The 24269-nt window shown below is 45.9% G+C and overlaps 1 protein-coding gene across 3 annotated transcripts in view; it reads right to left on the bottom strand.

The window, feature by feature from the left end:
- Rora (RAR related orphan receptor A) overlaps positions 1-24269 on the bottom strand; it is a 744161-nt gene that overhangs the window by 79228 nt on the left and 640664 nt on the right. The window contains exon 1 of one of the 3 annotated variants that reach the window (XM_052713333.1): positions 20889-21078. The exons of the other annotated variants lie outside the window; for them this stretch is intronic. Within the exon in view, the coding sequence (XP_052569293.1) occupies positions 20889-20916 (28 nt within the window). The 5' untranslated portion in view covers positions 20917-21078. Of the gene's footprint in view, positions 1-20888; positions 21079-24269 lie in introns of those variants that run through there. 3 annotated transcript variants of the gene reach the window in all.

Below are 24269 nucleotides of genomic sequence, written 5' to 3'. Positions count from 1 at the left end.
CCAGAGTCATGTGTGTGCACGCGTGCATGTACACACACACACACACACACACCCCACAAACAATGCCTATACCAAACTATATTTTCAAAAGCCAACTACCTTCAACACATCATCATATCTCATCTGTGAAATAGCCGGGAGCCAATAACGTCATGGCAACCTTGAACAGGCCAGCATGAATACAGTCAGGGAACCAGACCCCTTCCATTCTGGCTAAATTTGCCTAGTGCCGGGTTATTTACCTGTATTGCCTGGAAGAGAACCAACCTGAGAGGCAGCTGGCAACAGTGCTTCCCCCCCCCCCCCCCCCGATTTGGAGCTAAGTCCTGCCTAACATGTATTAAATTACCAAGCCTATCTTTAAATAAATGCGTGCTGTAGCAGCCCCGATTCAAACAGCAATCTTCAATGTCATAATTATACCGGCTGCGACACGAGCCCGGCCAAGATCGTATTTTTATTTTAACAAGCCCTAGTAAGTGCATGAGTGCGGGCTGAGCTTTTTGCTCGACAGTCGATACTTGAAAGCTGGCTCCAACCTTTAATTTACGCCTTTGCTTGTAGCACCCACAGGGCTACGGGGGTTTCTAGAATCAAAGCCACACTGCTCCAGCCTTTCATGGCCTTGCTTCTGCAAGCAGCGTGATTGAACTACGGCTCCGTAGAAACTTGTTTTCCCTCCTTCTGGCAGTGCAAGGCAAAACACTACTGCCCCATTCATCTCTGGTGACACCGTAATGAAGTCCTGGAATCAATTTATAATAAGCAAAGTGCAAAAAAAAAAAAAAAAAATCCATTGAAAGAGTCCATGGTGGGTGCCTTTCATGCATCTCTTGACAGCTCACAGGGGATGGGGTGGGGTGGGCGTGGATGGAGCATGGGCAGTGATACCCAAATCATTCCAGAGAAGGGTCCCGAAAGCTTGCTTTCTATCCCCTCCAAAATAATGAAGCAAAAGAAAGCCACTAAGTACACCTGATTGTACTAAGTGATTCTGTGTGCCTTAAAAAGGTTCGGCAACCTCCCTCAGCACGCGCCCATCACTCTGAAACCGAAGAGCAGCACTCTGGAAAGTGACAGCTGGGCTTTTCACAGTCTGAACCCTGCAGCTCCCTCTGGATGCCTCGTTTCCAGCGGTCCCTAGATGGACACACTGAACTTCTTGCTGTCCCCCAAATTGCTGATCGTCGACCCCTTGAGAGTTTCCACCAGCTCTCTCGTTTATTGGGAGTGACCTTTCCTTGCTTCAAAGCATGGCTCAGCGTTTACCTCTTCTAGAAAGCTGCAACTAGGCCTTTGGTCTGATTAGGACTTCTCTGTGCTATGCCCTGCCATGAACTGTGTATATCCCTCTGGGCAAGCATTTACCCTTATTATAACTCTTTCCTGCCCCAGGCCCTTGCTATCCCCTTATAATATACCTAGCACATATCACATGCTTAATAACACATTTGTTTGTATTTAGCATCCACTGACATGTTGAGAAAGAACCCTGAGATATGCACAGGGATGTCATCACAGAGTCAGGAACAATGTGTTCTGTGACATGCATGTGGTGTTAGGGATGCTGGGTCAGGACAGCAGAGGGGTCAGCCCAGTCTAGGGAGTCAAGGGGATGCAGCCTCCAGATGCAGCTGCATGTTAGACTTGAGATCCTGGGCAAGCTGTTCTGCCTCTCTGAGTCCTAGTTTCCTCCTCTGTAAAAAGTGGAGATGAGAGGCATCATTATTAAATGTGGTCATCCATCTCACACGGAGGAAGCACTTGATAAACCATGAGCGGAAAACTCCGATGCTCACTGCAGTATCAGGGCTGGGATCCCACAGGGTTAGATGATTCTTAGGTTCTAATAGGTGAGACTTGTCATCCAAGCTCTCCCATTGGCTCCTATCTGACCAGCTCACCTATGCAGGAGACAGGCCGGGGTTCAAGTGCAATGTGCACCACGTGAGATGAGCTTGGACAAAGTCATTCCCTTAACTTCAACCTTGATTGTGTGATATGCACTGCAGACCTTGTGTGTGAGCGAGGATGATGACATTTGTTATAACATCACACCTACATAGACGAATTCAGTGTCTGCGAGATGTGAGAGGTATCAAGCGTCTTTCATATGTGTACCCTCCTTTCCAAGTTACTTACCAGGTGGATATTGTTTTCTTTATTCCTTAGAACCAAGAGACAGCCAGACATCTGGAGAGATGGACCCACTTGATTTCCTTTGTATGTGGCCAGATATAACTGTGTCCTCAGCTAAGCCAGAAGAGCACTAGGATGCCCCAAAAAAGGGGTGATCACTTTCAAAACAAGGCCCAGTTTGCTTAAGCTAGCTCTGCCTGGGCTGGAACCTTCAGCAGGAGCTAGAGAGTGTCCAGACAGCATTACACTGCAGAAGACCTTCTGGTTCCCATGGCAACATCACTGGACCATCTCACCGTTTCCTTCCCACCTACCCCATTATTTCATTTAGGAGTCAGTGTTTATAGTGTTCATACAAGGCCTAAATGTAAAGGAAGATAGTCTTGGTGCCTTGACTTTCTCCGCTGCAAGGCTGCCAATTCCATTTCACCTTGTGAAGGGGAAATGTGAAGAATTGGGAATAAACAAAAAGTTTGTTCTGGTGTGGAGGTATGAGGGACTTAGGAGCCCCAACCCCTAGCCTAGGAGCGATTGGCAGCTGAGTGCTTCCGGGAGAGTTGGTTTTACTGGTGTGGTCCCTGGCTGGTGGACCGTGCGCCAGCGGATGACCCCATACCTATTAGTATGTGGGCGGCACAAATTAGACTGGGTGGGTTATAAAACATACTTATATTAAGAAGACATGAAGCTACGAGGATTTAGGGGTGGATCTGGGAGGAGTTAGGGGTAAGAGTAGGGGGTGAATGTGATCAAAATATATTGTATGCATACATGAAATTCTCAAAGAAGAAAAATATTATAGTCGTAAAAAAGTGTTTGTAAAGCGACTAAAAAATCCCAAAGCTGAGTCTATTTTCAGTTCCAAAAAATGTATTAGTACTTTTATGTTCTTCCCCTTTGAGTAAGCTTTATATCAAAATGCAACATGACGCCAAGGAGATGGCTCAGCAGGGAAGAAGTACCTTGTCACACAATGCAGATGACCCGAGTTCAATTCCTAGGACCCGCATAAAAGTGCAAGGAGAAAAGTGACTCCACACAGTTGTCTCTGTCCGCCACACGTGTACCATGGCATGAGTGTCCTCCAATAATAATAAAATAATAATAATAATAATAATAATACAGAATCAGGTTAAAATCATGAATACAACTTTGATGACTATTCTGAGTCAACATCCACAGGGGAAAATAATGCCCTTTGGTTTTGGGTATTTTGACCTTTGCCTGGTCAAAACTACTAACTATTATACAACTTAGTATATAAAATCTATTCTTTTAAGTCAGTTGTCAGGACAATGCTAGGAATTGAATAAAATAAAAAAGTGCAGGAACCCATTAAAAAGTAAACTTCAAAGAGGATAATCATTATGACATGTTATTTTCTAAGAGGGAAAGTTGAGTGTTTCATTTTATTTTTAATTTATTTTTATTGTTTTTATCCTCTCTCTCTCTCTCTCTCTCTCTCTCTCTCTCTCTCTCTCTCTCTCTCTCTCACACACACACACACACACACACACACACACACACACACACGTATGTATGCGCCAAGTATGCAGGTGCCCATGGAGGCCAGAAGATGGCATCAGACTTGGAAGTGGAGTTACACTTGGTTGTGAGTCCCCCCCCCCCAGCCCCCCCGCAGGTTTTGGGAACCAAACTGGGGTCTTCTGCAAGAGTAGAAAGTGCCCTTAACCGCTGAGCCATCTCTCCACCCCCTGCTTTCTCTTTAGCCAGTAAAAGATGTGTTGTTGTTTCTCTAACCTTTAAAGAGCCAGGCTTGCCTTGGCCTCACCTCCCCACAGCCTTCGGGGACTTGGAGGACAGCAGAGTTAGCTTTGCTTCCCTTCCCCTGGCCTCATCCCTCACCATACAGCAGCAGTGAGCTGTTTCGCATCTCAGCACTCTTTCTTCCCAGCCCTCCTGATTTGGGGGAAGGGTTTTCTCATGGCCAGCCTGGCTGGGGCCATTGCACAATCTCTGTTTATACAAGTGAGTGTGCCCAGGCTCTACCTTTAATTGGACAATAAAACCAAGCCAGAGCAAGGCATCCCAATACCAAGACCCAGCAGGCGCCAGAGGCATCCAGTTATCTCCCAGTTATTGGCATCAGAATGCCAAACACATCTGCTCCCCCCAGCAGTCTTTGCATCAGAAGCCAGTGAGAACATGAGACCCCCAGTGCCCCTTGCTTGATAATAACAAAGAGGCAACGGCCCGGTCACAGAGGGCAGTGTACACATCTCTGTGTCAGATGCCAAAAAAGTGATTATAAAATTACAAGCAAATATTAGGTATTGCTTTCTAGCTGCATGCTATTTTCCCCAAGAGATTTCAGGGAAGGTTGGGCTTTCAGGCATTTAATTAGAGTAATGGACCAGATTCTGCCAAGTGTATCTGAAGCTAGATGAGGGCTGAGCCTTCTCGTCACACTCTGGGTGCCGACAGATACTTGGGCTGACTGTTCCCTAATGGAGAAGGTCTGAGCAGGGGTGACTGACAGCTCTTCTGAAGGGGGCCATCACACAGTGATAAAATTCACCAAAGTATCCACAGTAGTGGCAGGAGCCTCCCAGCTCCCAGAAGCTGGGACACTGCTATTAGTAATACCAACGGATCAAAATAGCATTTCCTCCGCGGAAGGGCAAAGCCAACAGGGAGGCGGGAGGAACTCACCAGTGCTGGGCTTGCTAATGCAGGTTGTAGAAAGTTAGGGATACACCATAATGCCTCCAGAAATCACCGTGTCATAGTGGATCTCTGCCGGGTCAGTAAAACAGAAAACCAGAAAAAACACCAACAGCAACCACGGCCTTCCACTGCCCACGACAACAGGATGTTAGTGGAGTGGAGCAGAATTCATATTGGACAGTGCCTTGTTTAGTAAACTACTCAAACTCATCTGATGAATCTGTCTACGTGGAGATTTCTTCTCCTCCCACCTTGGACTCGGCCACAAATTCTTTTGGCTGGAGTAAACTGCAGCACATTGGATTGCTGGCTCCTTTTATACCCTTAAAAGCCTCAAGGAGCTTTGGTGTCTCTGGGTTGTACATCAGTAACCACCACATTACAAAGGAAGACTAGAAACAGTTAAAACATTTACTTGTCATGCAATAAAAAAAAAAAAAAATTCCACCAGAATTTAGCAAAAAATTCCAATGTTCTATTTATTTTATTTTTCACAAATCTTTTTTCATCTGTGGATTCTCGTGGCTGTTTCTCTGCATTCAATGTGTTGTGTGATGTTCTCTTGGGGAAATGTGTGAGAAGAAAATCTGGTCACACACAGATAAGTGACTAGCTAAAGGAAAGGTTACTTTTAATAGTCTTACACACACACACACATACACACACACACACACACACACACACACACACACACAAACACAAGGGGATGGGGGTGTGAGGATGTCTCAAGTAGCCCAGGCTGGCCTCAAACTCACTCTGCAGCCTAGGATGACCTTGAACTTCTGATCCTCCTGCCTCTGCCTGAGTGCTGGGATCAAGCTGTGCACCACCATGCTCAGCACCCCACCATCCTGGGAAAGGCCTTCCTACACTAAGCAGGTGGTCTACCAACTGGCCTCTTCCAGGCAATTTTGGATGTTCTATAATGCTTCCCAAACTGAACAAGAGGGAATTTTCCCTTTTTTTTTTTTTGTTCATGTTGTTTGTTTTGAGACAAGATTTCACTCTGGAGACTAGGCTGGCCTCAAACTGATGACAAACTTCCTGCCTCTCAAGTGCTGGGCCAGAGGTGGGAACCGCCACTCCCAGCCAGTCATTAATTAGAATATGGATCTTGAAACCACACCAGTGACTTGACGCTCTGCTCAATTCAAATCAGTTGCTCTATCTCGTCCTGTGGCTGGGCCTGGAAGCCTCGCACGGTTTTGTAATCCCAGGCATTGGTTTCACAGAGATGTTTGGTTCACTGAGTTCTGTAGTTTTCCTCCGCGGTGACACATCTCTTTATCAGAGGCGATCATCTCAAGGGCTCACCATGGTGAGCTCCCCGCCCCCCATCACCAGTGCAGCGCCTAAAGTATCAGGTCGATCGTGGGGTTGGACCCAAGGATTCCAAACCTGTCATTTCTGCATGCGAGACTGAACTTATTGACAATAAACAGACACTGGGTTCACTTCACAGGGACGGGGACACATAGCCAAGTCTGAATAACCACAGCCATTCTGTCAAGCACAAAGATTTCCATGTAAGAAGTACCAAGCTAGCTCTCGAGGCAGACAAGGGCACAGCACTTCCCCCTAGAGACAGAATGGTGTTTCAGAACAAAGCAGAAGTTTTTACAAAGACCACTCAGAAGGTGTGTGTGTGTACTCAGTGGTCAAAATTGAATAAAGTTAGGGGTGGAGAGATGGCTCAGCAGTAAAGGAATTTGCCATGCGAGGCTAGAGATCTGAATTTGATTCCTTTATCTCACTTAAAGGTGGAAGGAGAGAACTGACTCTATAAAGTTGTTCTCAGACCTGCATAGGTAAGCAATGGCATGTAGAATCACTCCCCTTTCCATCCATATCATGCCCACCCACCCACCCACAATATCTAAAAAATGTTTTAAATTAAAAGTTAGTACTTTTTGGACTGCCTCATCAAGGACATTCTTAAATAAAACTGGCACTGAATGTTGCTTTTTATTAACGCCAAGTGTGCAATAAGGAAGACATCTCCATGGCCACCGGCACAAAGAGTACCACAGCCTGGACTCTGGCTGCATCCAGCAGTCTTACCTCCCAATTCGGTTCACCATTTGGTGCAGGAGGTCGGCAGGGCATAAAGAGCAAACATTTATGATAAGCAAACAAAACCGTCTTTACATTTTCATGCAATTTCTTTTAATTCCTTAGAACCCACTAGAGGACCCTGGGGACCCTTTGAGACCCCTGGATCACACACCAAAATCCCAACGCACACTAATCTGCTCAAGGCTTGTGTACTGGTCGAGTTGGGGTTAAAGAAGATTTAAAAGGTTTAGTTTAATTCTGTCTCTACCCACCTGCCCTCTCTGCTTTTATTTACTTATTTGAAAAAAAATTTAGTTGTGGTAATTCAGTATAAATTTTGTGTTATAAAACAAAGAATCTGGTGAGATGTCTCAGTAGGTAGAATTGCTGGCCATGGAAGTCTTATGGACATGAGGTCGACACCTAGAACCCACAGTGAAAAGGAAGAGCTGACTCGTGCGCACCAGTAGGGGAGGATGTGCGCACACACACACACACACACACACACACACACACACACACACACACACACACACACACTCCTAGAAACAGAGAATCTGTACAGTTGATTTCTTTAACATTGCTAAGAAAGGAAGCTACTAAACCATGCTATTGAAAACTTATCAAACCATCGTGAGTTAAAAAATGAAGACTGGTTCAGCTCCTGCCCACAATCCCACCGTTAGCCCTTTCACACCGTGGGTCCTTGAGGTGCATTCTTACCAGTGTCTTCAAAAGTAATCGGGAGCCCCAGTTCAGCCAAATGCAAATGAATACTCCCCTAAAGAGGCCTTATTATAATTTCCAGCCCTTGATGTTGACATAATCCCTATAGCTCCCTAACTTCTTGCTTCCTAACTCCTGTTTACTGATGTGCTGCTTCTGCTGGCTCAGTATAGCATCAATTAGTAACACTGTGTGTTGATTAAGTTTCCCTAGAGCCCCGAGAAAGCTGCTTTGTATTTATTAATGACTGCGCTGGGCACTACTATTTTTCAATAGCATTTAAAAATGAGTAAATTACTGAAGCTAACTATAAAGGAATTTCAAATTTCAAAGGCAAGGAAAAAAGAAGAAAGAAAGAAAACTGAGCATATTATTTCAAACCACCCCTCAGACTTGCGTGGCTGGTTTTATCTTCAATGTAATATTGAAGGGGTGTGTGTCTTCAGGTCTTGACTCTTGCTCTAACCTCAGCATTTTGGAATACACATGACTTGAGTCAGGGAACAGAGACACAGACCAGGTGATTAATTAAGAACCGGTTTAGCAGGTCTAAATTTCATTATCACACACACATACAGACACACACATACACTCACACACACACACACACACACCTGTTTAGTACCCCACACCTGATTCATCAAGACTCCACCCACAAGGTTGGGGCGGGGGGTGGGGTGGGGGTGGGGTGGGGTGGGGGGAGAGAGACAGAGACAGAGACTGAGAGAAGAAGGGATGGGGGGCTCTACAAATTGAGGTCCCATTTTATGTTGTCAAGGGTAATTCAACAACGGACTACGAACTCACCCAATTAAAACTGTGCTGTTTGGTAGAGAATTCCATGTAGCATATTAGGGTGAAGCTTGGGATGCCCACCCTCGTACAGAGTTTGTGACCTGAAGGAAGCCAGAGAGGACCCCAGTCTCTCCTGTGATGAATCCTTCCTAAGTAAATGTCGAGTGAGAAGAACAAATGAAGGTCTCGTTTGCCCCGCTTATGAAATGAAGATCTGTAAGCCACCCCCCAACAACAACAACAAAAAACTGATTTGCATTCATGAAGACCCCCGCCCCCCATCTTGGGATCCGGCAATGAGGTAGAACATACCTCATGCACTCTCTTTGTCTTCAGCTCCCCTTTTGATGTGCAAGTCACTGGTGGAGTAAACTAAGATGGCTTTGATGTTGAACTTGGAGACTTTATTGTTACTAGCATGCCTACAAGGCGAGCCGCCAGTCACTTCTCACATCTGAACAACCATGTTCCTTTACAGCCCCTCTTTTACAAGCATCAAATCCTTAAATACATGTTTTCCCCATTGCTGCTGATTACCGTGCTATCTGTGGTGGGGGAGGGCTGTGCTCAAATATAATTGCGGCACCCACGTTTTTTTCTGTAAACACCCCGAGGCATCATCAGATGGCTGGTAACCAAACTTCTCCAACAAGAGAAGCTTAAGTGCAAAACAGATTTCTAGCAAATAAAAACATTCCGAAAACACTCGAGCCATCTTAACAGTCAAAACGAGTTCAGTCGGTGGTATTTCTCCTAAGCAGCCATTTGAAATGACACAGAAATGTCTAAGCCACTTCAAAAGGGTTTGAGGAGGCTGAACAGCAGCAGGGGGGCTTGGAGAGGCTGCCAAAAGTTTGAACCCTCTTAACTCAATGGTAATCAACTTTGTTTCTCTGCGGTGGTAGAAACAGGAAACTTCTGTTAGATTTTGCTGGACAGAAGCCTCGCTTTCCCCATAAATTTCTACCCAACCAGAGAACCGGCAACATGCTCATCTTTAAAGATCACCATTGAAGATATGACTCTAATTTCACGTGCCAACTCCAATCAGATTTTCTCTCCAAAGTTTGTTTTAATCACTCCTGGAAATGTTGAATATCATCCCCCTCCAAAAAAAAAAAAAAAAAAAAAAAGAAGAAGAAATACACTGAAGGTGCTTATATCACACTATGCTGGTTTCTAACAGACCCTTCTCTTTCCGATCGACATTGCAATGAAACTCAAGGTCTTAGGGCTGCCGGCCTCGGATGAAGGAGGGACAGAATCTTCTCCATGCTACAGCTTAGTTCTGGTGTTTTCTTTTCACGAATGGACGGCACAGGAGGCACACTGTCCCGCCTGTTATTCAACACAAACAAATTCGAAGACATTACATTTCTTCGGGATTCGGGGCTTTAATGTCAGGTCAGGAATACAATTACTGTGGAATACAGTGGTTGAGGCTGTTTGGTGCATTTCGTTTTTCAGCCTCTCCCCACCCCTAGGTTTCAACTCAACCATCAAAAATGGAAAAGGCTTTGGGCTAGAACTTGATAAAACAGGGCTGTAATTTGCCAGAACTAAGTCTGGGCATATTTGTTAATATTAATGAAAGCCTGCTTGTTTTAAAATGTATTTAAATAGCTGGCCTAGCAATTACCTCTCTTTACCTTAGAATTTTCACTTCCAAAAGGAGCTGGTTAGCCGATTGAAGTATCTTTAGCAATTATGGCTGGGGACAAGGAATAGAGAAGTCAGGAGGCTTCTGTCTGCCTTTCCCACTTCCTGAACTAGACACCAGCCCACCTTTCAGCTGTACCAGAAACATTTTCATAAACATGGAAGTCTGGAAAAGACCCTGACATCTATCAGTCAAAACCTCCTAATTTTACAAACAGGGAAAGAATGTAAGTGAAAAACCCTGCCATTTACCATGCAACAGACTGGGACTGGGACCCATGTCTTCATCTTCTCCTGCCTCCCTCCACACGAAGGGGCTTTCCACTCCTCAACACTGTGTAGCAACACTGGGGACCAGATGACTCATGCATAAAATAAACGTGTTGAACTTGAGCGATTTCTCAATCAGAATCATCTGTGCAGCTTAAAATTTACCAACACTTGCTATTCACCAATGCCATTAGATGAAGATCATCAGAATCTCAAATAGCGTGCACACACACACACACACACACACACACACACACACACACACACACGCTTTAAAAATTTACTTTTGGGGGCTAGAGAGATGGCTCAGTGGTTAAGAGCATTGGCTGTTCTTCCAGAGGACCTGGGTTCAATTCCCAGCAACCCACATGGCAGCTCACAACTGCCTAATTCTAGTTCCAGGGGATCTGATACCTTCACACCAATGCACATAAAATAAAGTTAATTAAATTATTAAAAATATATAAAAAATAAAATAGTTTTTTTTTAAAAAAAAATCACTTTTAAGCATGTGTCTGTGTGTAGGTATGTACACATGAGAAAAGGAGGCTAGAAGAGGGTGTCAGAGCTCCTGGAACCACCTGACGTGTGCTCGGAACAGAACTCAGATCCTCTATAAGCAGTAAGTGTTCTTCAATGCTGATCCATCTCTCTAACTGACAGAGCCTGTATGTTCTGAACGCTCAGTCTAGTCTAATATTCTGACAATACTGGGTGCTGAGGGACCAGATGGCCTCTGAGCTTCTGTCCTAGGCCTATTGCAGGGCAGTTAGCAAGGGGAAACTCTGTGATCCAGCTCTCTCATGCTCACCCACGAGGCCATCAGACCGACTGTGTTACTGCAGTTACCTATAGGAAGGCAGTTGCTCTGTTTACTTAAACATCACCCACCACAGCACACACACACCGAGGCCACTGACTACACATGTCATAGTCACCACCGTCCCCACAGCCCACAGCACTGAAGCTACCACAGCAATGGGGTATTGCACAACCGCTTCCCAGGGTCGGAGTGCGCTGGAGTGCTGTCTGCCTCCCCAGCACTCGGAGTCCAACTTTTACTGGCTTTGCCAGATGAGAACTCACTCTGGACAAAAGGCAGGGTGTGTGGTTATTTGGAGTCAGAGGCAGGGTGTCTGGTTATTGAAACCAGAGACAGGGTGTCTGGTTATTTGGAGTCAGAGGTAGGGTGTCTAGTTATTTGGAATCGGCTCCCTTAACCCCACTCTCCCAGCTTGGCCACTACAGACACATTCAGTTGATGCTTAGACCTGAGGAAGATCCTTTTGTTAATAGGAAATGCTGGGGAGTTTGAGGGGTAGGGAATCTTTACTTTGTTGCTGAAAAGAAATAAAAATATAAAAAGGCAACATGGAAAAGACATTGCTGTTTCCATTGTAATTGATCTGGACTCTGTGGCAGACTCCTCCAGCTGCCTAGGAGATACTGTCCCCACCACACACAGGGCTGGAATTCACGGAGTCAATGTTGCAAGCAGAGGCCCAGCTCCAGACAGTGTCGTTCAGAAAAAGGAGTACAGATCTTTGCCAGTGTCCCAGGCACCTCTATCAGCTACCTAGACTGCCTCAGGACCCTCTCCTGTTTGGGTCATTTGGGGTTAGGAGATCTGGGAGTAACATTTTACCTACTTCTTCCTCCATACTTGTGGAAAGCAAGGTGATGGCAGAAATCCCTCACCCTGGGTACCTATCTCTGTCTCTTTTCAGTGGGACCAAGGGAAGCTTATGTTTACCCTAAGATAAACTGTGGGAGCCTCACTTTCTTTCCTGAGTTAGGAGGCCAGAGCAGGACTTCCCAAACCTATCCAGTCCTCACGACCACCAGAAGAACTTTTCAAGTACTGACTCCTTGTCTTTGGCCCAGACCACCAGAAGCAGAACTCTATGCAAATTAATGTTTCCCATGGGATGGTGATGAATGACAGTATCCAGGGACCACTGAGGGAGTAGAGCACCTCACTGCCCACCCCAGCTCTGACAGCTTAGGACACAAGGGTGTAACAAATTGAGGCCCAAGGATGCCTGCATCAGAAACACCCAGGATGCTGATTAAATCCACCCTCTGGGCCCCACCCCACACTGACTCCATCAGGCCATCTCTAGGTGGGACCCAGTAATCTGCCTGTTACAGAATTAAGTTAGGAGTTTTACTCCCGGGTTTGGGAACCAGTCTTAAGCAGGATCATTAAGCAGATATTTTATAGTTAACTCTTAGATTACTTGAAAGAAAACCATGTTCACACATAAATGTAAGAGTTGGCCTTCCCCAATTATATTAATGTTTCATGAGATCGCTGTCTCCTTGGTTATAAATGGCATGAACCTCTGAGAAACTACAAATTGGAGCGCCCAACATCCTCAACACAAGTCTCCTCTGGTTAACTGTGACTGCCAACATCTCGGTATATTTTAAAAATGCTGATTCATGACCCGAGACACCCGATTGACAAGAAGGCCTTGAATCTGACTATAAAAACATACAGGTGGCACCAGAATGATCTGGCATACAGGAAACACCTAAGCGTTGTTCGAAATAAATATTTATGTTTGCACTGTGCTCTGTAGAAATCAGAAGTGAGAAATGAAGATAACAATCCATGACATTAAAAAAAATAGCAAACGAACAGTATGAGGATCACACTTTTGGGTGGGACACTTTGAAAAAAAAAAACAATTTGCTTCAATAACTGAGCTCAACCTAACCACAAGTCCTCACTTCTGAACCTTGGTCTTACTTCTAAGATCAAGGGGCGCAAACAGCAGTTTCTTTGGCCCCACCCCCACCTTCTTCTTGTTGTTACCGTCTTGTTTTTCATGAAAAGTTCCCTCAGCCTCTTTCGAGTAGCAGCAGCAAGCCAGACCCCTCCTCCTTTAAAGCCGCGGCAGGGGCGGCAGGCATCTTTCTTTCATCTTGGTTACCTCGGCGCTGACAGCTCGGGCCCCAAGCTTGGAGCAATGAAAATCCCACCCTCGCATGGGTTCTTACACCTCTGGGATGTCCCCCCACCCAAAGGCGTTTCGGTGGGGAAATCAGAACTCCGGGGCCTCTGGCTTCTCCACAGAGGTCGGATGGCTTCGCGGTTGACACTCAAAGCTCCCTGAAGAGCCTGCCTCCATGTTACGCGAATGAACCCTCTCCTCTGGTTCTACAGCGAGTGCTTGTGCCTTGGTTGTTATTTGGGGCCGTCTGTTTTTGAGCCCTGTCTTTTGTTTTAGGAGCCGGCCTCAAGCCCTCCTATGTGGCTGAGGATGACCTTCAATTTTGGATCCCGCTGCCTCTACCTCATGAGTGCTGGGATTACCGGAGTGCCCCACTGCACCTGCTTTATGCAGTATGGGAGCTTGAACACGGGGCCTTCTGTATGCGAGGCAAGCGCTCTGCTCTACCAACTGAATGAACTTAAACCATCTGGGGCTTCATAAACCAAGGAGCTGACAGTTTCTGCACCCATGTCTAAAATTGTTTTGATGCCAAGAAGATCATCAGTGAGTCTAATTACTGAGTTTTTTCTTTCTTTCTTTTTCCTAAAAAGATTTTGATTTGAAAAAGAACAATGCTGGATTTCATTGACCCATTAAAAAAAAAAAGTCAAGAGAGGAGAATAGAACAGAAGTTAAAATTTTGAGACAGGACAAGGATTTTTCTACAGGTCTTAACTGCTCACAAACCAAATGCCACTCAAATTTAGTATCGATAGCAGACTGTTGGAAACAAGCTTTCATAGAGCTTAAGTTTCTTAAAAATGTCCCTTACTTACTTCTAAGAAAACATTAGAAATTCATTATCTAATCAGTCATTTCTAATAACTGCATAAGGCAACGAATTACACTTTTGAATCTGGTGAGGAATGCCCCACAGCAGCTGAGAAAATATCCACAACCTTTGACCTTTTCCACTAGCCTGATGGGAATTTCATCGCCAACATGGCTTTTGCTTGTCAGGTGCAAGTAGCCACTAGAGGGCAGCCTTATCTCAGATGTGATACTGCTCTGCAAAAAAAAAAAAAAAAGCAGCTCATAAGAGCTTGTAATGTTCCTATAATTATTTTTGTGACTTTTTTTTATTTTCCTGGGTAGTTTAAATAATCAACGTAAGTCAAATAAAGACCCCCACTTTTACAAATTACAAAGATTACCACAAAGACTGATCTCCAGTGGGATTATAGAGCCTTCTTTATATACCTTAGTATGTTTGAAACAAGGTATCTTTTTGTCTTAAATCTCTAAGTGGTATTTTCCTTTTTTCCTATGTGGTGAGTTAAGCACCATGTCAGCCATATCACATCCGGCACCTTGATTTCACTCTTGGCATCACAATGTCAAGTGTTTCTAGACAAACTGAAGTGCATTTGAGGAAGAAAATGACCAAGATCGTAAGAAAGCTGAACCGTGAACTTGGAGAGGGGTCGGAGGGGACAGCAGAGATTAGGTGTGTGCGTGCTCGTTTCTACCAGTCTTCAGTTCCAAGGATGGATTAGAGGTGCCCCATAAGCACTGCAAGGCAGACTCAGAACCAGAGGATTACAAGAACAAGGCAGAGATGTCTGCTTGATAGGAAACGATCTTTCTAATTCAACATGGAATAAGCGACCTCTAGAGATACTGAGCTCCCCATCCTAGGAGGTGTTCAAGCATAACAGGACATTCATGTCACAGGAATGTTGTGGAGAACACCCACTCACTGATGGGATGTTTAATCCGAGGGACTTAAAAAAAATTTTCAACTCTCCCCAAGCCTCTGAAATAACAGCACACCCCAGTCCAGGAGCTGGAAAGGTTAAGTGCCTGCCCAGCAAGATGCGAGTGTCCGCACCTCTTCAAGAAAACGATTTCTGCTGATGTGAAAGACACCGCGTCTCTCAACGGCGTGTAACAATGTTCCGTGTCTATCAACACGGCCATGCTTGCAGGCACAGCTCACAACCATTTGAACACACGAGGCATATTAAAATAAAAAGACACATTTGGAAACCCTTTGCCTAAAGATAGACGGCACAGACAGACAGACACATCTTCGGTTGGATTCTGGGACTCCTGGCACAGGTCAGCTGAACTTCATGATAGTAGTCTATATTATTTAGGAAAGTCTAGCTTACGTTTCACCCAGATCTTAATACCAAGCAGGCTTAATGAAAATCATGAAGAGAAATGAGAAGCAAATAAGAATAACCCCATTTGCATCAAATTGATTTTATTAAAGAGTAATTTAAAGATATTAGGCTCAGCAAAGCATTACATAATTGAATCTATTTTCCCCCCATATAAATGGCAGACTTCTCATTTATACTAACTAGAGGCAAAGTTATGTACAGGACATTTTTATAGCTTCCTTCGGGGGGGTGGTAGGAAGATGGTAGGACTCAGTGGCCTGGGCCAGGCTCTACCAGGTGTCAGCTGAAAGAAATTGGCTATGGCTTCCGACCTGCATGAGCTTCCTTTTCTTCATGCATGCACGGGATCCTCAGACGACATAAGCAGGAGTGTGTGTGAGACATGAAGTGCAGCTTAATGCACACAGATGGATACTCTGTCCCTGTTGGTTTGGAAAGTGCCTAGGAAACTTCAGAGGAAAGTCAGCATCTGACCAAAGAAGAGCCCTGGCAGGAGTAAACTTGGCCTTGCTTTTTATAGCCGTGAGCACAAAGGTTGAAGTTATGCTATCTCACAACCTGACGGGGGCTAACATTTCACTTAAAAAAGACAAGCTAGAAACAAAATATTTCCACTGCCTTTTTGTCCCATATTGCCCATTAGCTAATATGAGCTCTCATTGAGACCTCTTCTCTAGGCCTGGCACTCATGACAGTTGATGGGAAAAGGCCGTTCTGTCATGTCATACACAATACTGATGGTTACGGAGAGCTCAGACTGGGAATCTCTCCATCCTCTCGTCGAAAGGCCCGAATGAATGGGCAGGACACTCAAGGAGTGGCTACATGGGGCAGAGACTCTGTCACTCCTCACAGGACCAGTGTACAGACTTGGAAACATTATCAAATGTCAGTTCATACTTTACGTCCCAGGAGAATGTTCAAAAATATTTTTTAAATTAGAAAAATATAAAAATCAGTGTACCTGCTGGCTTGATGTGACTAAAAAGATCATGGTTTTTAGTGATCAAATACGAAACATACAGACTAAAGCAGCCCTGATTTTTCTGCAGTAAAAATTGTGAGTATTTAGAAAATAGAAAAAAATCCATCTTTCTCTTTTCTTTTGGTGCTAGGGGAGAGGGCCTGTGCATATGAGGCTAGCACTCTACCAACTGAGCTTACCCCAGGCCTGCCCAAAGCATCTCCATTACAGAGTATTCCCAGACAATAAATTCTATACAAGGGACTTTACTGGTGGTCAAAATTTTAAGAAAACTGAACTCCACATCTATCTTAGAAGACTCATCCATCTATCCACCCATCCCTCCATGAAGTTAACTTTTGTCCTAACAAATGGCCCTTTCTAAACATTATCTTCTTAGGAGCCACAGAGCTAGTTACAAAGCCCACGGATGCTCCCCCAGACGTTTGGCAAAGATCTGTTGACTGATCTTGCTGGTTGGTATTGTGATCCCCCTGGTTGGAATGGAAAGATGGGAGAAAAGAGGACTAGAGAACTGTTGATACATTTAAAGGTATTCTACCAAGCATAAAAAACCAGGACTTAAATTCCACAGTATATATTTGCTTAGAGATCGTATTGTTTTCTGCCTGGGTAACGTTTACAGCATCATAGCGCTCAGCTGAGCTGATCGCACAGCACCTGACAGAAGCTTACTGTTGCTGTGCACGTCCTGTGACATGACTGAAATACACAGCACTGAGAGGCTGCCTACGAAAACCGCACTGAGACACCATCCCGTGGAGAATCAAGGCTCCCCTGCCACCAATGCACAAATTCAGACCTCTGTCTTGAATTATTTTTAATATTTATTTATTATATCCATATACGTGTGGGTATGTGCTTGCCATGGCACACATGTGGAGGTCAGAGGCCAATGGTTCCAGGGACAGAACTCAGGTCCTCAGACTTACATAATTGAATGTAATGTGCCCTCACCCAATGAACCATCTCTCGGACCCCAGCCCTTCTGTCCTCCACAGAACCGAATCCTCTTTACAAGAGAAAAGGACAAAATAACACTTGGCTCAGCAGTGGCGGCCATTTGAATGTTTGCTTTTCAAGGTCCAACCATCACTTTCTCACAGTTCTAGCCATCAAAGGTCCCCTAAATGGGACACAAATCCCAGGTCAGAGCTACCACAGGAATGATGCTTACAAGGAGACTAGGAACTGAATTCAGTTTTCACATGGTAAGAACAAAAGCGAAATTCTTCCAGACTGTTGACGTGGAGTGTGACAGGAATCACCAGTACACAGAGCATTTGCCAAGGTTTAGGGTGCCTTGCACCTGTGTAACAAACTGGAGGAAGGAACCAAGACAGGATGGAAGCTCACACTGGCGCCCTCAGCCTTCCAAGGTCCCTCTACACAAACAGAGGCTGCAGAGCCACAGGATACCAGCAGCCCCGGCTCCAAGTCTCTCAGCCCTCAGCTGCCAGCCAGGGGCACTTGGCCCATGCACTTTCATGATGACCAAAACAAGTACCCCTTGCCTCAGTACTAAATATCATCCCCACTCTTTTCCTGTGCCCAAGGAGCAATCCAAACGGTAGTGGGGATTTGTTGTTAATTAAACAAAGAAACAAACAAACCAACAACACTGACAGCTGAGAGGAAAATTGCTCAAACTCAAGGTTATTTCTTCCTAAGCATGGAACTACTTTAAGCCTAAACTAATTTGACAAGTGACACAGAGAAAGGATTTGCTTCTTTGGTGAGTTCAAAAAGGCCTGATTTAATGATGTTTCTTAAACATCATTAAATCAGGCAACAAAGAGGATGCCTCTCTTTTATAGTGGCTTGTTCTCATCCCCTGTTCACAGGCATCTACGCACCAGAAAGCTATATACTATGAAGAAGAGCCTTCCTGTTTCGCACGGAAAAATCTAATTATGTAAACTCCTGCATATGGAACCAATTTAACTATTAAAACCAAGAGGCAGCAGGGAAGTATTTAATATGATTCCAGGCCAGTTTCTTTCTTTCTTTTTTTTTTCTTTCTCCCTTAAATCTGATATGGAAACATTTACGGCATTCCTTGCTTTCCCACACACTATTTTTCTTCAGTTAAATTTTGCACCAAAGCAAGTCAATCCCGTGAAGACACAAGATTGTAGATAGAGATGCTGGAACTGAAACATCCTAATTGTTATCGCCAACCCTCACCCCCCCCCCCCAACACACACACCCAGGGCTTGAGTTTTAAGGGAAACTTCACTGCCAGGAGGTATAAGTAACATTTTTTTCCCTTTCTCTACGACAATACTATCAATCTAGGAAGCCAGAGGATGCTCCCAAGAAGGGTTTGTGTGTGTGTGTGTGTGGGGGGGTGTTTGGGGGAGAAGCTGAGAATCTCAGGGTTTTATCACAGGGAGGATTTGGCTAGAACTTCACTTGGTACTAGACCTACAAAAACCAAAAGCCAACTTACTAAAAAAAAAAAAAAAATCAGCCTCAAATAACATCATCAAAAGATATTTCCTTAATGTCTGAGGGTTTTACTGTTCAGTAGGAAGAAAGGCAATTAAAAAGAAGTCTCCTCAGCTTCTCACCTTTCTCCCAATCAACTCGATTTGTAAATAGAATGGATGGGGACCATCGCCGACACTTCCCAAACAGCAATTTCTTTCTTTTTTAATTTAGGGAGGTGAGGGAACAAAATACAACTGGCTTCACGGCTTCTGATGTCACTTTTCACTTAACAGGTTTAAGGAGAGGAAGCAATACCGAGGTTTTCTTTTGGGGAGGGGAAACAGATTTCTTTTACATAATAAGAAACCTCAACACCTTTCCTTCCCCAGCAATTTCACACACTTAAGATCACAGGCAGCTCTTCCCTCTTTTGCTACACCAGTCACATATTATAAAAGTGATTCAGTCTCACTTCCCGCCAGTGGTAGGGGAAAGGCACTAAATTTGCCGTGGGCGCATCCTACAGAAAGATTTCATCGCACACCGCCAGCTCATCTCGGCGTCCCGAGTGCTTCGACCTGTTAATAATTAATAAAAGATGCCACCCAATCTCCAGTGAAAAACACGGTGATCTGAAAGTAAACCCTGGGCAGATGTGGTACGGGTGTCCATCCTGGATTGCAACAATGAAATAATCCCAAATCCAGCAAACGTTTAACGAGCACCGGGTCGCCCGCGCTGCGGGCAAAACCCCCTCAAGACCTTCGGGGTGCGCACAATTGTTGCCCCTGAGAACAGCCGTCACTGTGCCACAGACAGATGGAGCTTTAAATCCCCAAGCCGGGCGACGGGGCCTGCACATTGCTAGGGCAGATTATCCGCCCGTGAGGACCCAGCAGGCTCACGATCGCGCAGAGTGCTGCGGGCTGAGTCTTTCCAGGGCCATCTGCAATGGTCAAAGTGTGCGTGTGTCTGTTTCTCCCTGCGGCACAAACAACTTCCTGCGCACCTCCAAACTTTGTCTCCATCACAAACTTCCCTGACTTGCCTGGGCTTCTTCCCGCCTCACCTTGGGGCACCTGAAGCCAGCCGTCCCGGCAAACCATTTTCCTCTTTCCTTTCCACGGTACTACTGCCTAGCTCTAGACACCAGATCCTGGAGGAAGGCCCGGGGCGCGGAGGCTTGACCGCGGCTAACCTATGGCCGTAGGCCCTCGCCGCAGTCTAATCTCGGCCTCGGCCCGCCAATCCCGTAGACTGATCAGGTTGTCTCCCTACATCCACGCACAAACCTAAGTGTCTAGTCGGGGCGCTCTGCGGCCGGGGTTGCGGCCGAGGGCGTCTTGGCACGTTCGGGGCGCGGGGCTGGCTCGGGCCCGCGCGCTTTCGGAAGTGGCGGCGTCCAGGGGACGCAGCGCTGAGCTGCTACACTTTCCCAACCCGCTGGCCGCCCAGGAGCTCCGGCGCTCGGAGCAGCAGAGGGTGGGGTGGCCGTGCGGAGCTCGGACGCCAGGCCTGGAACGCTAACCAGTCCCGGCGATGACACCACCAGCGTTAGCAAGCAGGGCCCGGCCTGGCCGCCGCTCCTCCCCCAACACAGGCCAGAGTTGTCCCGGGGTACGGGCCCTGGGGACTCAAGTGTGGACGTCCCCAGCTTCCTCTGGGTTGCCAGACCCTCTTGGCGCGTCCCAAGCTCTGCGACTCTGGGCAAACTTTCTTTGGGGAGCCCCGCCGGGTGCTAGGCGCACCCAGGCGAGTGACAGCGGCTAAGGAGACGCCAGAGGGGCGATCGGGCCCGTGCGTCTAGCTCCCCCGACCCGAGGCAGGCCGATCCCTCCTTTGGGGCTCCAGCGGCGACGCTGCGGTGGCCCGGTTGGGTTCGAGTAGCTGCCCCCAGGCTGTACGTGCGCTCGGGCAGGCGCGCCCACCCCTCCCCCTGCGTGCCCTCCTCCCCGCCCCCCGGAGCCGCTAGTCCACCCGAGTCTCCGCGGGCCCCCCGGAGCTCACCTTTCATCGCTGCGATCACAAAATACATCCTTTACGCCGCGGTGCGGAGAGCGCAGGGAGAGCCGACCGTCCGACCCCGGAGCCCCCTCTCGCCGCCGCCGCCCGAGCCACAGCAGCAGCTGCCGCAGCTGCCCGCCCGCCGAGAGCCATCCCGAGCCATAAGAGGCTCCATGTGACCGGCTGACATCACGGCCGCCGCTCTGTTTACACCGCGCCCCTCCGCTTCCTCCCGGGGCGGGAGCGAGAGGCAGGAGGCGGGTGCGCCCGGGCGCCGCGCCCCGCCCCCGCGGGCAGGTGACCGCGAGCGGCCCACCCCGACACGGTGCTGCCCTCCTGCGTTCCCGGGGGCCTGAACCGGGGTCCCTAGCCACCTCCTCAGATGCCGATCACCTGTGGCGGCCCGGAAGCTCTCTGCCAAGCGTCTCTGATCACTTTCCACACGCCCACCCCCTCAGTTAAGCACCCTGACGCCACTCTGCAGTCCGTCCCGGAATCCTTCTCGGTGACAAAAGCACCTGATGGTTGGCCCCAAAGAAGCTTTTGGTTTGGGGGAGCTTCAGTCTCCCTCGTGTTCCCAGAGCATCCCAGCCCCCACGTCCCGCACTGACACCGGTCCTGAGGAGCAAGTTCTTCCTAAGACTTTCAGGATTCACCCAGCTCACAGCATCCAAGGTCTTGATTCCCTGCTGCCCACTCCTGCAGCATCTCGTATTCAAGACCACCTGTACTTGGAAGACTGGAAAACCATGTCTGTCTGCTAAATGAGCTCCTGGTGCCAGGCAATTTGAGCCACTCATTTTCAGGCTCATCCTATCCAGAACTCTCCAGAAAACTCACCTCCAAGTGGAAAGGGCGCTAGTTTTCTAACCTCAAAGATGAGGCATTGTATTTTAAAAAGAAGCTACAACAAACAACACCGTTAACCATACAATTCAATTTACAACTGAGATTTAATTCCCTCCAACATTTGAAACTTTTTTTTTAAACTGGATTTATGGAAACGTAAATCATGGCTTTATTTTTGTCCCCAGATGAATCTCTTTACGATGAATTTCAAGACTACTTACCGGGAGTCTGCTTTACTTAAAACGTTGGCAAGCATGCCTACAGTATTGAGCACAAGAGGGGAAAAAAAATCTAAGCCAAGTTTGCTTATTTACTGTTGTTCTTTAGAGACACCCCTCCCCCTTCCTGATAATCAAACCGGAAGGATTCTAGTATTTCTCTTTCCATATAACCAAGCTGCCTCTGACCCTGTATTGGGCCCATAATTTAGAACACGTGCAGACATCCAGCCCTGTAACAAACAAAGATTCAGATTTGCCCACTTCCCACCCTCCCAATCCCATTTCACGGAAAAATGAAGTTTTCCAAACATTTACACAGTGCTGGGACTGGAATGGTCAGAAAACTTCATTGTCTTTCAGTCAAGCTATGGCCTTACAAAAACGTTTGATTAGACACATCCATCCCCAAGTGGATTTTTTTTTCTTTAGAATTTTTTTTGAAATACAACCACAAAAAAATAAGAAAAGACAAGATAAGAATGTGAAGCCAGGACCTACCCATGTTAACTCAGCTGTCCAGCCATAGTGAAGTGGACAAGGATTACAAAGGAAATCAGCCATACCCACTGTAATGTTTACAATTATGAAATTAAATCACACCATGTTCCCATGATGCAACTCCATCTCCCAATGAGGCAACACCCCATTCTTCAAATTTGGTTCTGGGTTTTCCTTGTGCTAATAGTGTTCAAAGAAGAGTGCCACCAGACTAGTCTACCATTGGGTTCTGGGTGCATTTTTCATTTCTTTGTATTGTTAAAGAAGGAAAATATAATCATAGAGAGCATGCTCATGTGCTCTGTGCAATGCAAGTGCATCTTGATAGACAACTGAGAATTCACCATGTATCTTGCTTTAGATAAGAATGCTTCGAAAATAACCAAATCCATTAGCTCCAGCCTGCCTGCCAGACATCTGACTTCAAGGTAAATAGTCTTACATCACTAGTAATCGGTTATTTCCAGGCCATTTCAAATGAAATGGGTAATGAGGGATGACATGTGAGGTGACATGGACTCCCACCATTGCAAATAGGCTGATCTTTCCTCCTACAGAGAGGTCCTCAACAGAAACAAAATCTCATCATACTTATTTGAAAGATTTACAAATCCATTCAACAAAGACATTTTCAGGATAATGTAATCCTGACCTTGCCCTTTGGAAATGTATTGCTCTCACATCCTACAACCAATGAGTAGCAGAATTCAGATATTAAGTCCTAACTTCCCTGGGTGGCTAGATGCTATTTGTAATACATGCCTCTATTGCATATCATCAGCTTTTAACCTAGAGGAGATAATTGTTCTTCATAGTAACAGCTTTTATGAAACTTTTGGAAATAAAAATGAGAGACCTTTTTTTTTTAACAGATGGTCCATAGAATAAATTTCCTATGAAATTATAAGTCTTTGGTCAAACAAATCAGCCAGGAATGAAAGGCTATATATCTTCCTTCAAAAAAATCAAATTGGAACTCCAACTGATTCATTCTTTATAAAATTTCACACACTAAATTAAAATATCATCATATAGAGATACAGTACAATATTAAAACATTACAAGTATACAGGAATAATTGGATTTTATTAAATAAATGCAGTGGAGTACCTACTATGGGGGAAATAGCTTTAAGAAATACATTCTTTGCATTCTTTTAAACAAGCGGTCTGAAAGCGGAAAGAAAAAGAAGACTATTGCTTACATGAAGGCAGTTCCATAGGATGGGAACTCTTTCCTGCTGATCGGAGAGTGTTACACATGAACTCTCCAACATTTGTGTTGGGTAATCTCAGGAAAAGGGTCAAAATGGACTACAGACACATGCAATTCACCTCAGAGTTTACAGATGGCCACAGACTCTCATGGGGTCCCATTGTGCTTCATCACACTGGATCTGGTACTTGGGGAGAAGTGGAGCCTTGGGCACTTCTGCAGGGATCTAGACTGGAGTATGACCAGGAAGTTGCCAATTTCTCTTTCAGAGGTCAAGAAAATGATTTGGCCTCCACTCCACAGGGCCACTTCATCAATCTAGAGACTCATGGCTGCCCCAGCTGCTGAGAGAGCAATGGACAAGGACTGGGCCCTAAACAAGTCATTCATACTACTCCCTCTAAGGTTCAAAGAGCATTGTAGAATGAGAGTGGAAAGAATGTAAGACAGGGGACAGGCCAGTGAAGTCCCATTCTCTTAATACCAAACAGTCAACTAAGCATGAACTCACAGTAGCTGCAATTGCTTGCAACGGGCCTACTCAAGACAGGGCTTTTCAGCAGTCAGCCATGGGTGTGGAAGAGCTCAAGGGACCCTACCC

The sequence above is a fragment of the Peromyscus californicus genome, unplaced genomic scaffold (assembly GCF_007827085.1).
Source record: "Peromyscus californicus insignis strain IS unplaced genomic scaffold, ASM782708v3 Scaffold_11__1_contigs__length_118956290, whole genome shotgun sequence".
Lineage (NCBI taxonomy): Eukaryota > Metazoa > Chordata > Mammalia > Rodentia > Cricetidae > Peromyscus > Peromyscus californicus.
The sequence above is the reverse complement of the archived record's forward strand: the minus strand, read 5'-3'. Positions and strand labels throughout refer to the sequence as shown.